This window comes from Gymnoscopelus microlampas (assembly GCF_963454915.1).
Source record: "Gymnoscopelus microlampas genome assembly, chromosome: 2".
Taxonomy (NCBI): Eukaryota; Metazoa; Chordata; class Actinopteri; order Myctophiformes; family Myctophidae; genus Gymnoscopelus; species Gymnoscopelus microlampas.
In genome coordinates, this window is record NC_139939.1 from 55,210,836 (window position 1) to 55,225,092 (window position 14,257).

The window sequence follows — 14,257 nt, forward strand, 5'->3', positions numbered from 1 at the left end:
TATATGGACCCACGGGTCTGAAATAAAGATTATATATATAAATGTATGTATTGAAAAGCAAGAGATCAGAAAACAATGTGTGAACCATGCAGAACCTCTCAGGTCATCTTAATTCATTTAGTTTCATGCATCCTAACGTCATTGTATGATTGTGTTTCCTTAGCTTGATGTTCCGTGTAAAGCACATTGTAATTGCCTTGTTGTTTAAATGTGCTATAAACTTAATGCCTTATAGCAGGGGTCTTCAACCTTTTCAGGCCAAGGACCCCTATAGCTGAGAGAGAGATGAAGCAGGGACCCCCTCTGTATTGTATAAAAGTGTGTTTCAGATTTTTCCCTCTACACCTATATCTCTTTGCCAAAAATAGCCGATCTACAAGCTCACAACGCCTCGCAGCGCGAGGCGTTGTGAGCTTGTAGATCTGCTATTTTTTGGCTAAAGTTCTCCTCAGAAAAGGGATGCTAAGGGTTCAAGTGGTTAATGTAAAAAAGAAAATCATATCACAAAGATTTGGCGGACCCCCTGTAGTAACTCTGAGGACCCCCTAGGGGTCCCGGACCCCCTGTTGAAGACCCCTGCCTTATAGGCCTTCTTTTATTTTTCATTAACCAAGTATTTGACCATGTGGCGAGGGAGTGAACTGTGTTTGACCTCTCTCCTCCTTGTTCCTTTGGGAGAGAACAACCCGGAAGTGAAATCAGAGTAGTTCTGTCTGTCTGATGATGACATCACTCTACCTGAACCCTAGCTCCTCCTCCTCCTCAGGTAAAGAGAAAGCTGAGCAGCACAAGACTGACACCCTGTGTTCATCAACACATTATAAACAAACCTACAGGACATACAGTACAGCAAGAAGATAACTGTTTGGCAATATTATGGTCTTTACACACCGGGCGGGCGGGGTCATATAGATACTATATTAATATGCAATCTGCACTCAAGCTATATCTGAAATGAATGAAGAGGTAAAGCAGGAAGGAATGTGCGGTATTTTTGCCAAAGCTCACAACGTGTCGCGCTGCGACGCGTTGTGAGCTTGTAGATCTGCTATTTTCGGCATAGGTTTTGTGTCAAGGGAAAAAAAGAGCAGGCCAAGCAAGTACGGCGCCAAAGATCAAGTTTACTTAGCATTGAGGCTTTAAGTGATTAAATGTCTGCAAATACACATTAACATGAATCCAACATATTAATAGAATAGATAATGTGTAAACAAACAAACAAACAAACAAATAAACACAAAACATTAATTTACACAACACTGATTACCTACTATAAGTCTATGAAGCAATCTATGAAATCTATGAAAAAGTTTAATCTGCAACATCATTTTGCATACAACATACAATATGTAGTGGCGGGTGGGGTGGGGGTCCCTGCTTCATCTCTCTCTCAGCTAAGGGGTCCTCGGCCAGAAGAACGTTGAAGACCCCTGCCCTATATACACCAGTGGTTCTCAAACTTTTTCATGTCAAGGACCCCCAAATTGACACTTATTACCCCACGGACCCCCATTTGAAAAGATAAGCCAGGGACCCCAATAAGAGAAGGTTTTTACGGCTCTCTAGCAGTGATTCTCAACCATTTTAATTTCAAGGACCCCCAGTTTGACATGCATTAGGGCTACGGACCCCCATTTAATGGCATTTCCTATCTCTGGGACCCCAATTCATATTGTATAATCAATGTTAATTTAACTCTGAGAGTGTACAAATGGAACCAAATGGACCCAAATGTACACAAATGGACCCAAATGGAACCAAATGTACACTCTCAGAGTTACACACCCATAAGGGTCCATTTGGTTCCTGTCCATCATTTAGCTGGGGACCCCCTGGAACCCCCCTCAAGGACCACTGCGGGTCCCCGGACCCCACTTTGAGAACCAATGCTATAAAACAACATGAATAATCAGGGAGTAGGAGATGCATTCTGTTCCTGCTGCTCCTCGACAGCCACTGTGTCCGCAGCCACACGTCTCATCTTCATGGCTATGCTCTTCAGAGGGTCGTTGTTGTCCTTCCAGTGGAACCACATCACCCGGGTCTCGACCCTATCCGTCCCCTCCGTGGCTCCGTTGGGTGTGTACAGGCCGTTGGGGGTCGCGTGTGCACAGTCGCCGAACCAAAAGCCACCCAAAGTGTACTGAGCACAGTTGAGCGCGGAGGTGTCCTGGTCTTTGTCGTGGGTGGTGAACTTCACGTTGTTGCTGTGGTATGACAGACTGTCCCCTAAAAAGAGACAGCGGGATGATGAGATGAACGCAGTTTGTATTGTGATGGTGGCGGTGTTTCCAGATTCAAACCTCAGCTGCAATGAACCCACGCAATAAAGGGCTATCCCTTTATTATTCACCCCCAAAATGACTTTTTTCCTATCGATTAGTTACCCCATGGAGACTTAAATTCATTGATATTTTTGGGTTTTTGTCGCATTCCTAAGCCAATAATTTGATGACCGGCAGCGGTTCCGGTAGGAATTCAATTCTCAATGGGGTGAGTAATCGATAGGAAAAAGGTGAACTATCCCTTTAAGACCTGAGGCTGATTCTACAAATGCCTTCTGAATCAGTATCATTTTTGTGCCAAGGACCCCCACATTGATATGTATTTGACCACGGACGGACCCCCATCTGAAAATGTTTTGTTCCAGGGACCCGCAGAAGAGAAGATTTATGTTACAAAATAGCAGATGTAAAAGCTTGCAGCGCGCTGTGAGCTGGTGGGCCTACATATGCTACTGTTCTAAATCCTAAGAGTTTTCTGAAAAACGTACGTTTAGCTAAAATCTAAAATGACACAGATGCTTTTCCCGGTTTTAATGGGTTTAAGGTAGGGTAAGTGATTTTCTTTGGTTAAAATAAGTGTTAAATAGCTCTATATTCTGATAGTACTCATTGTTATAGAGTGGTTGTTCAGTAACAGAAGTCTCCATGTCTCTCCAGCTATTTATTAAACAGAGAATGCATTTTCAGGTCAGGATACAGATTTTATCCAATCAGGATAGAGAACTCAGACAGGATACAGATTAAACAAGTGAAATTGGAAGTGATGACACAAAGAAATGAACTGACACAATTGGAACTAAAACACTATAAAAGTGAAGCTGATAGATGGGAACTCTCTCCTGAAAATGTATTTTCTGTTTATTAAAGAGCTGGAGAGACAGGGAGACCTCTGTTACTGAACAAACCCTCTATAGCAATGAATACTATCTGTAGTGCTTTGACCTAACAAAAAACGTTTTATTTTAACCAAAACATATCCTTACCCTACCTTTAACCGCTCAAACATCAAACATTATTATTATGTATGACAACGCAAAACATGATTTATATTTATGGGAATTTGACATTTTAAATAGTAGTTTTTTGTTATTTATGCATCACAGACTACATTCCTAGCCTTTATTTGCCCTGGGTGAAGGGCTGATAAAAAAGGACGAGAGGATAATAAGCTGGAGCTGATGCTCAGTTGTCCCAGTATAAGGCCTATTCATCTTACATTGTTTTACTTGTCTTACTGTACATTATAATTGGTCATTTGAAGACCTGGGTTAAAATAGATGGGCTACTTTGACGCAGCATATCTATTGTGAAGTCAAGCTTCTCATTTCTGAATTGAACGCTGTGTGTTGAAGCCTCCTGAGATGTTACTGTAGGTTCCTCACCAGCTGCTCCACTCATGTAGCTGCCCAGATGGAGCTGGTAGCCAAAGCTCTCAGAGTCGATGGAGAAGGAGGAGTATTGGGCGTAGACCTTCCCTCCCTCCCAGTCCTCCATGTCCACTCTCAGCTCACGCTTCTTCTCTCCCATCGTCAACAAATAGATGTTATCCAGACCTTATAGGAGAGGAGACACACAGACAGAGCAGAGGTCTGTTTCAATGCAGGTCAAGCACTTAGAATGAATCAATGAATCAATGAATCAATGAATCAATGAATCAGTCAGTCAGTCAGTCAGTCAGTCAGTCAGTCAGTCAGTCAGTCTTTCTTTAGAATTGATCTTTTATACAGGTTAGTGTTCAGTTCAAAGGTGTTATGCACATAAAGTTTAAGATAGAATGCAAAAATGTGATATAAAAAAAAAGAAGACTGGCTGTTGTGTTTTGAATTTGCAGCATGTTTCTGAAGTTCCATGCATCAGACTGGTGCATTCTGGAGGTGACTGGAGATGCGTTTATATTCAGTGCATCCAGTCAACAACATAACTCACCTAGCCAATACTCTCCAGCTACATTCCCAAAGCCATTCTTGTAGTGGTCCCAGGGTCTGTTGAAGTTCACAGTTCCATCCATCCTCCTCTGGATAACCTGAGATAGAGAGTGAGTCTGTGACTTGTTTTGACAGTTATTTGGACAATAATGGAGTTCTATGACTTCCAGATATAAGCTACATACATACACACTAAACAGAAATGGTGCTAACTAGTATTAAAAGTGGTTCTTTGGCTCGGAAACACAGGGGAACCTCTTTTGGTGCTATATCTGAACCCTATATTGGCATGATTGTTGGACAACCACTTCAGAGGCTCTATACATCTACGTATGATAACAGTATGATAAGGTTGGCAAGGAATATCACTTCAAACACTAGCCATGCTTTTGTATGGAGAATATAGGTTGCTGCCTTCAGGAAGGAGATACAGTGTTCCTACATACAATAAGGTCAAACTGAAGAGGTCCTTTGTCCATCAGACGACATTGAGGCTTAATCAGGAGTTATAAGCCAGGGTAGGCTGAGTGGTGGACATTGCTCTTGTCTTTGCATGTCTTTATGTATGTATTTGTATTTTGTTGTTTTCTTGTGTCATGTCAAATGTGTGTACTGTTATATGTTGCATACATGGCTGTTTCTGGGTCGCAAGACAAATTTCAGTGCAAACTGACAATAAAGTATTATCGTATCGTATCGTATGTCATAATAGGCGAACATTCATAGAAAATGTATAAATGACAACATGTTCTATGTTGATATGTTCTATGTTGACATCATAATAGGCAAACATTCATTGAAAATGTATAAATGACTAAATGTTCTATGTTCTATGTTCTCCTGTATGCTGGTGTTAAGCTAATGTTCAGTATATATAAGTTTGAATACATTTAAATTAAAGTAGTATACTCACGGTCCAGCCACCTCCATCAGTGTCCATGTCACAGTAGACATGCAGGGGGCTGGTAGGACCTCCAGGGTAGATGGTGTACACCCCACTGGGACTGGTTTTGTCACGCTGGTGGATGTCATCACAGTCAGCGGGCAGGTAGAACTGGGAGTGGACACACACTACTGGAACCAGTAGAGCTAGCAGTACAGCTGCCCGGAGAGAGAGAGAGAGAGAGAGAGAGAGAGAGAGAGAGAGAGAGAGAGAGAGAGAGAGAGAGAGAGAGAGAGAGGGGGAGAGAGAGAGAGAGAGAGAGAGAGAGAGAAGAGAAGAGAAGAGAAGAGAAGAGAAGAGAAGAGAAGAGAAGAGAAGAGAGAGAAGAGAAGAGAAGAGAAGAGAAGAGAAGAGAAGAGAAGAGAAGAGAAGAGCTTTAATGATCCTTTGGGGGGGGTGGGATTAGTCACCAAAGGCAAAACAGCAGTTAAGATACAGTTACATAGGGTACAGCAGTGTTGCCATGTCTGCTTGGGCTTCCTAAATGTTGTTTAAACCAGTGGCTCTAAAACATTTTCATGTCAAGGGCCCCCAAATGAATATGTATTCTGCGGGCCCCCATCATAAAATATTTCACAAATATTCCAGATTTTTTCAAAAAAATATATAAAATTTGTTTAGAAAATAGCAGATCTACAAGCTCACAACGTGTCGCATCGCGACACGTTGTGAGCTTGTAGATCTGCTATTTTCAAATAGCCGACGTACAGCAACAGTATATAGGGTTAAAGTGCTCATGTGGCCGACAGTATATAGTCACTTCTTTTGTTCCTTGTTTTCATAGACCTTGTTGCTTAATTCGGTCACAAAATCTGGCAACGCTGCCTGAGGGTACTGTACAGCAGGGTAAAAGACATCACACTCAAACAAACACCATCAAGTAAAGAACAAAATATACAATATTACAACACTACACGCCCTCAACAGTGCTTGCATAGTGCAGGACAAAATAAATACAACAGAACGCACAGTAAGCATGTTTGAAGATGGTGTCCATTGTTTTCCAAGCAATTAGTCTATTGAACGAGCCAAGCGACCATTGTGTGCCTCATTATTACAGGCCTACATCTTCAAAGAAGCTGGTGGCACAAAGGACTATTTGAAGTCTGTTGGTTGTGCCCTTGGGGGAAGATGAATCTATCATTTACCCGCCCTCCTGCTGAACCTTCCCACCTGACTCCACGTGAAGGGGGTTTGAGTGGTTGTCCATGCTATAGCATAGTCCAGCTTTCCTTGCTGTACACCAGGGGTCTTTGACAGGGGCCCCTAGGGGAGTTTCTACAGGGGGGCTGCCAAATCTTTGTGTGATAGGATCCTTTTTTTTTTCTTTTCTTTTTTACAATAACCACTTCAACTGCAATATAAGGGCTCGTTCACACCAGGACTGTTTGGTTAGTTTAAAAGCAGATTGTACCTGTAACAATCTACTTGCCATAGAGGGCATCACAGCTGTCAGGAGAGAGAGAGAGAGAGAGAGAGAGAGAGAGAGAGAGAGAGAGAGAGAGAGAGAGAGAGAGAGAGAGAGAGAGAGAGAGAGAGAGAGAGAAGCACCCTGAATTGTTTCTCTTAAAGATGAGCCATAAAAGGTGACAGAAGATCTCTAAGGCAACCCATTACAGAAAATGCTTTACTGTAGAATAGATCCTCGCTGGAGAGGAGTTTGTTCAAACCATGTGTGTGTGTGGAGGCATAATGAAATATACACCAGAAAATGTATTGCAATCAAATTAACGAGAGAAAAAAAGCAGGCACGTATTCTTTCTGTTGTAATGCTTGTTGTGTGTATGTGCAATTGTATGTATTGAGAAGGAAACTTCTCCAAACACTGCATATTTCATGGTGAAAGTCATTCAGATAATATACCGTTCTCTCTCGCTTTAACCTGTAGCCAACATGTGTCCACGAGTCAGACTTTCTGAAGTAAAATGACAAAAATCACCTTTACAATGGTAAAGAACCTAAGCAGCTTAAACCCTTACCTGCATCTTGGAAAGGAGGCGGAGATTGTGTTGATGACTGAGTTATCTCTGCCTGGTTTTATACCTGTGTGTGTGTGTGTGTGTGTGTGTGTGTGTGTGTGTGTGTGTGTGTGTGTGTGTGTGTGTGTGTGTGTGTGTGTGTGTGTGTGTGTGTGTGTGTGTGTGTGTGTGTGTGTGTGTGTGCGCGTGTGCGTGTGCGTGTGTGTCAGTGGTGGAAGAAGTACTCAGATATTTTACTTAAGTAAAAGTAACAATACCACAATATAAAAATACTCTGTTACAAATAAAAGGCCTGTGTTCAGAATGTTACTTGAGTAAAAGTACAAAAGTATTGGCATCAAAATATACTTTAAGTACCAAAAGTAAAAGTACTAAACTGTTTGAAAATAGATCTACTATTTTCAAATAGCCTATGTATAAAATAGGGCTAAAGGGTTGTATGCTTTATAATATAATAATTTGTATCTGCAAAGTATCTAGCAACTAAAGTTGTCAAATAATTGTAGTGGAGTAAAAGTACAATATTTGTCTCTGAGATGTAATGCAGTAGAAGTAAAAGTAATGAAAACTGGAAATACTCCAGTAAAGTAAAAATACCTCAAAGTTGTACTTATAAGTACAGTACTTGAGTAAATGTACTTAGTTACTTTACACCACTGGTGCATGTGTGCGTGCGCACGCGCATGCGTGCGTGTGTGTGCGGTGTCATCATGACCTGACAAAGATGTAATCCACTTCGAAATGTAATTTGTACTTTGCACCTTAATAAAAAGGCAGTAAATGTATCAGAGTTGCTCCAGTGCCTCCTTCTTACCTCTATATTGTAAATATGTATTTCATTACTGGATAAGGGAAATAATACAGTATTATGTTGACCTTTGAAATGTCACACACTGACGATACATACAAGGAAATGTCCATGCACAGTAAAATATGCAATTTCCCAAAAGCTTTACAGTATCTTCAGCAAATGTGCAGGTTACAGTACAATAGCGTTATCATTTCCTCTCAAAGCCATTATCATCACATCAACACCACTCATGTTTACTCTGCCATGCAATGTGGTAAAAATGGCCTACTGTGCCTAATCCAAAGTAACTAAGTACATTTACTCAAGTACTGTACTTAAGTACAGTTTTGAGGTATTTATACTTTACTGGAGTACTTCCAATTTCCAGTACTTTTACTTCTACTCCACTACATACATTCTTAACTCAATTCTTTGCTTCTGGGGGTCCCTGGAACAAAATATATTGAGATGGGGGTCCACAGCCAAATACAAATCATTTTGGGGGTCCTTGACCCATGAAAAGGTTTGAGCACCACTGATATAGCAACATAAGTTTTTTTCAGAAGACTGTTAGGAAATGTTTTAGAATCATCCTCAGGTCTTAATGGGTTAAAATGTTGGACTATACTCTACAGACCAGGCCTGTGATCTCTGGCGCCCCCTTAAGGAGGGCCTGGACCCCTGGGTGGGAAACCCTGCATGACTGAATGGATGATGCCTCACTCAACACATTGATGCCTTTATTCATGGTCCAGAAGCTCACAAAAATATACCTTGTTCTGAATAAATATGATATTTGCATTCTGTGTTACTCAAGATGACACAAAAAAATAAACTATATTTACGGGCGATTTAATGACACACAAAAAACACGCCTGGTGTGTAGGGCCTATAGCAAGAGGACACTTCAGCAACATTAGCATGTATTAAAAATATTCTTGTAGCAATCACTTAAAAGTGAAGTTTAAAACAATATTGCCTTTGTATTTTCAAACTTTCCATCACAGATCACATTTGTAAACACTGAAACTAAATCATCAGTGTGAAAATTCCTATTCTATTTCTAAAACGAATGAAGAGGTAAAGCAGCAAGCAACCTTCCAGACTTCTCAAGTGCCCACTCTTCTGCAAACCCATTATATTATTACCATGAGCCAATGAAACATTTAAAAGTACCATCCACTCCACTCAAATAATACACTGCAACTTCAACTTAGGTTTTCTTTATACCATGAAGTGTGGTGCACATAAATTGTACCTGGCAAAACATGTTTTGTATTTTCAGTTAGGTGAGGGGGAAAGGAATATAGGATGGGAATTAAATACAGTTGCGTTCTCACTGTTAATCCCTTCATTTACAATTTCATTCTCAGTGAAATTATAAATGGGGGGTGTTCTCTCCATTAAAATCTAATCTTATATGTTACATGTTAACGGAGCCATTTTCTTTTATTCAATCAAATGTTTAGTTTGCAACAACTTGATCTCTCCTTATATTGAAATAATTTTACTCTGTGAGATCATATGGTCTGAGTGTTTGTAGATTTGCTGGGAGGACTGTTGGTTTATAACCAGAATAGTTGTAGAGGAAATGGAACTATGCTAGTCAGTGTGCTGGATTTACACATTTATTTGGAAAAGCCATTTCCTCTACAACTATTCTGGTTATTACTGAAGCAACATGTCAGTTTACAGATGTACTGTAAACAAAAGAAAATTACAACGTATCTAGTTTAGTTTTTTTGAGGGGGGGGGGGGTATTTTCCATCCTTTTAAAACCACTGTGGATGTATTATTTTCTTTGGATTATTTGTGTAAATAAAAAATAAAAAGATCAATCACCTTTAACTGAAACAATGAAATGTGTAAATTAACTGTTTATTATTTTTGTATTCATTGAACTGTAGTATTTTCATGTAGTTGATACACAGTATGAATAATTAGTGAGATGGAGATGCATTGTATTCCTGCTGCTCCTCAACAGCCACTGTTAGGCACAGGTCTAATCTTCATGGCTATACTCTTTAGAGAGTAGCTATCCCCCTTCCAGTGGCGCCAACTCACACTGTTTTCACCAGGCTTATAACTCCCACCAATGGGTACATACAGGCCATTGGGGTTCACCTGATGACAGGCGTTGAACCAGAATCCACCCAAACCATACTGAGCACAGTTGATTGACGTGTGCGTATCCTGGTCTTTGTCATAGGTGGAGAACTTCATGTTGTTGTGGTAAGCCAAACTGTCCCCTAAAAAGAGGATGATAAAAGGAACACAGTTTGTATTGTGTTGTTGATCTTTAGTTATTATGACCAAACCAGATTCAAAACTCAGCTACAATTAGCTGCTCTAACATCTGCATGAGACCCCTGAAACATGATTCATATTCATTGGTATATGGTATTTGACATTTTAAACAGTTTGTCCTGGGTGAGGGGGCTGATAAAAGGACCAGGAGGATGATAGGCTTGAGCTAATTGGTCAGCTGCATTACACTGTAATCACAGTGTAAGGCAGATTGATTGATTGATTAATTCAAACCATATCAATATTCATCTTACATTGTTTAGCTAGTCAAATGTGTAATTTGAATACCTGGGTTAATAGAGATGGATTACTTTGATGTTTAGCAGTGGTGGAAAAAGTACGCAGATATTTTACTTAAGTAAAAGTAGCAATACCACAATATAAAAATACTCTGTTACAAGAAAAAGGCCTGTGTTCAAAATGTTACTTGAGTTAAAGTACAACGTGTCGCGATGCGACGCGTTGTGAGCTTGTAGATCGGCTATTTTCAAATAAACTAGGTATAAAATAGGGCTAAAGTGGTTAATGTATGTTTTATAATATAATAATTTATATCTGCAAAGTAGCTAGTAACAAAAGCTGCCAAATAATTGTAGTGGAGTAAAAGTACAATATTTGCCTCGGAGATTGGAGCAGAAGTAAAAGTACTGAAAATTGGAAATACTCCAGTAAAGAAAGGAAAAGACCTCAAAATGGTACTTAAGTACAGTACTTGAATAAATGTACTTAGTTACTTTACACCACTGATGTTTAGTGATTTTTTCTCATTTCTGAATTGTATTCTGCAGAACCCTCCTGAGATGTTTAGGTTCCTCACCTGCTCCTCCGTCCACATAGCTGCCCAGATGGAGCTGGTAGCCAAGGTACTCAGGGTCGATGGAGAAGGAGGTGTATTGGGCGTAGACCTTCCCTCCCTCCCAGTCCTCCATGTCCACTCTCAGCTCACGCTTCTCTCTCATCGTCAGCCAGAAGATGTAATCTAGTCCTTATAGGAGACACACAGAGAGTCTGTTTCACTTCATGACAAGCACTTAGTATCAAGCATCTATCTATCATTCACTACAATACATTATACATGCTAGTGCAGCTCAACAGGCTTCATATAAGTGACTACAAAACGGATTGACAAGAAAATAAATGTTGAAATAATAAATAAAAGAAAACAATACTAGAAATAATATTATATGTTTTTGCAGCATTTCTCACTTTGCTTCTGTTTTCTGATTTGCACTGCTTTTGCTTTTGTTCTCATAAACACCATAGCAACTCACCTAGCCAATACTCTCCAGCTACATCCCCAAAGCCTTTCTTGTAGTGGTCCCAGGGTCTGTTGAAGTTCTCAGTTCCATCCATCCTCCTCTGGATGACCTGAGATAGAGAGTGAGGGGCTGTGTGACTTGTCTTTGGAAAAGAATGGAGTTCAATGACTTCCAGATATAAGCTGCTGGTGTTAGCTACATGGAGCATACATTTTTCAGCTCTGGGCTTTTTGTTAAATTGGTACATTTATCAAATAAGATCAGTGGACCCCCAACTAGGGTTGCCACCTTTCAGAAATTGAAATAAGGGAAATGTGTTGGTTGAGCCAGCCCCCCATACCCCTGAAATGCATAGAAATCTATGAAAGCTATGAAATAATAATAAAAAAAAAAAAAAATCTATGAAATCTATAAAAACAAAATTTGGGGAGCGAGCCCCCCAAACCTCTAAAATACATATAAATGCATTTTGGAACAGTTATAACTATAACACACGATAATACAAACACTACAGGTCTTACACCTCCTATTAATGTCATAATCACAAGGAAATGCAATGCTTCAGCCATACACCACACATGTATTGTGAAGCCTATATGTTTTGTAGTTTGAAATTGGCAATTGTTTCCAAAATGTGAAAAAGTAAATTAGATAATAATGCTTTGGAAAATTGTATGACATAATGTAATGTAATGGTATGCATGATTTGAACCTGCAAAATTCACCCTTCAACTAATTGTTTATGCCATAATGACATCCACAAGTTTTATGGTAATGGTTCAAAATGGTTGAAATAAGGCCTTCAATGTCAAGTGATCAAGCATGTTCTTTTGCACTATAATAGAAAATGTTCAGTATATAAATAAAGTGTGATCTTTCTAAATTACAAGTATACTCACGGTCCAGCCACCTCCATCAGTGTCCATGTCACAATAGACATGCAGGGGGCTGGTGGGACCTCCAGGGTAGATGGTGTACACCCCACTGGGACTGGTTTTGTCACGCTGGTGGATGTCATCACAGTCAGTGGGCAGGTAGAACTGGGAGTGGACACACACTACTGGAACCAGTAGAGCTAACAGTAACGCTGCCTGAGACAGACAGACAGACAGACAGACAGACAGACAGACAGACAGACAGACAGACAGACAGAGGTGAGCCAAGAAAGGTGACAGTAAGATCTAAGACAACCCATTACAGTAGCTGTGTTACAGTAGAATAGATCCACTCTGGAGAGGAGTTTGTTCAAACCGTGTGTGTGTGTGTGTGTGTGTGTGTGTGTGTGTGTGTGTGTGTGTGTGTGTGTGTGTGTGTGTGTGTGTGTGTGTGTGTGTGTGTGTGTGTGTGTGTGGGCATAATGAAATATACACCAGCAAATGTATAACAATCAAATTATGGTGCAAAAAAAAAACAGGCTCATATTCACTTGCTGTCGTAATACTTTTACTTCGTGCAGTGGTGGAAAAAGTACTCACATTTTTTACTTAAGTAATAGTATCAATACTGCAATGTAGAAATACTCTGTTACAACGAAAAGTCCAGAATTGAAACTTTACTTGAGTAAAAGTACAAAAGTATTGGTATCAAAATATACTTAACGTACAAAAGTAAAAGTACTCATTATGCAGAATGTCCCATTTCACAAGTTTTCAAATGTATAAATTGTATAAATCATTCGAAAATAGCCGATCTACAAGCTCACAATGCCATTGTGAGCTTATAGATACTTAAGATACTTATCTTGTAGATATAGTACTTAATTACATTACACCACTGGTTGTGTGTATGTGCAATTGTGCATGTATTAATAAGGAAACTCAGTAATCAGTCATTTGTAATCTTTGTAACATTTCAAAAGTAATCTTCCAAACCCTGGTTGTTTTATTATGAAAGTCATTCAGATAAAATACCGTTCTCTCTCTTTAGGCAATAAAACCTTATTTCCCCCAAACCCGTAGCCAACATGTGTCCACAAGTGAGACTTGTGACTTTCTGAAGTTCTAATGACAAAAATCACCTTTACAATGGTATAGAACCTAAGGAGCTTAAACCCTTAAGACCTGGAACGTATCTGTGTCATTTCTTGATTTGAGCTAAAAAGCATTATTTTACACTTTGGCTATTCAAAAATAGCAGATCTACGAGCTTGTAGATCTGCTATTTTTGAAAGATTGTGACAATTGTGTGCAAATCTTTGAATATATATTCTTTTAAAGCGAACATTCTTAACTCAAATCTTTGCTTCTGGGGGGTCCCTGGAACAAAATATTTTGAGATGGGGGTCGGCAGCCAAATACATATCATTTTGGGGGTCCTTGACATGAAAACATTTGAGCACCACTGATATAGAAACATAGGTTTTTTTTCCAAAAAACTTAGGATTTAGAAGACATTTTTGTAGAATGGGCCTCAGGTCTTAACGGGTTAAACCCTTACCTGCATCTTGGAAAGGAAGTGGAGATTGTATTGACTGAGTTATCTCTGGCTGGTTTTATACCTGATCAGGTCAGCCCAACCGGAATGAGGGGTGTGTGTGTGTGTGTGTGTGTGTGTGTGTGTGTGTGTGTGTGTGTGTGTGTGTGTGTGTGTGTGTGTGTGTGTGTGTGTGTGTGTGTGTGTGTGTGTGTGTGTGGTGTCATGACCTGACAAAGATGTAATCCACGTGGAAATATAATTTGTACTTTGCACCTTAATAAAAAGGCAGTAAATGTATCCGAGTTGCTCCAGTGCCTCATTCTTACCTCTCTATTGTAAATATGTCTTTCATTA

The 14,257-nt window shown here is 39.8% G+C and overlaps 2 protein-coding genes across 2 annotated transcripts; both read right to left on the minus strand.

Moving 5' to 3' along the window:
* Nucleotides 1-1,909: 1,909 nt before the first annotated feature.
* On the minus strand, nucleotides 1,910-6,363 carry LOC311055829 (microfibril-associated glycoprotein 4-like; the record flags this gene model as incomplete). Its single annotated transcript, XM_084072095.1, has 5 exons — nucleotides 1,910-2,229; nucleotides 3,668-3,838; nucleotides 4,212-4,308; nucleotides 5,124-5,311; nucleotides 6,327-6,363. The coding sequence occupies 5 exons, from the start codon at nucleotides 6,361-6,363 to the stop codon at nucleotides 1,910-1,912; spliced, it is 813 nt and encodes a 270-aa protein (XP_083928221.1).
* A 3,536-nt stretch (nucleotides 6,364-9,899) lies between these two features.
* LOC311055840 (microfibril-associated glycoprotein 4-like) lies at nucleotides 9,900-13,930 on the minus strand (the record flags this gene model as incomplete). Its single annotated transcript, XM_084072107.1, has 5 exons — nucleotides 9,900-10,171; nucleotides 11,047-11,214; nucleotides 11,501-11,597; nucleotides 12,388-12,579; nucleotides 13,925-13,930. 5 exons carry the CDS (start codon nucleotides 13,928-13,930, stop codon nucleotides 9,900-9,902), a joined length of 735 nt encoding a protein of 244 aa, XP_083928233.1.
* Between the last annotated feature and the right edge of the window lie 327 nt (nucleotides 13,931-14,257).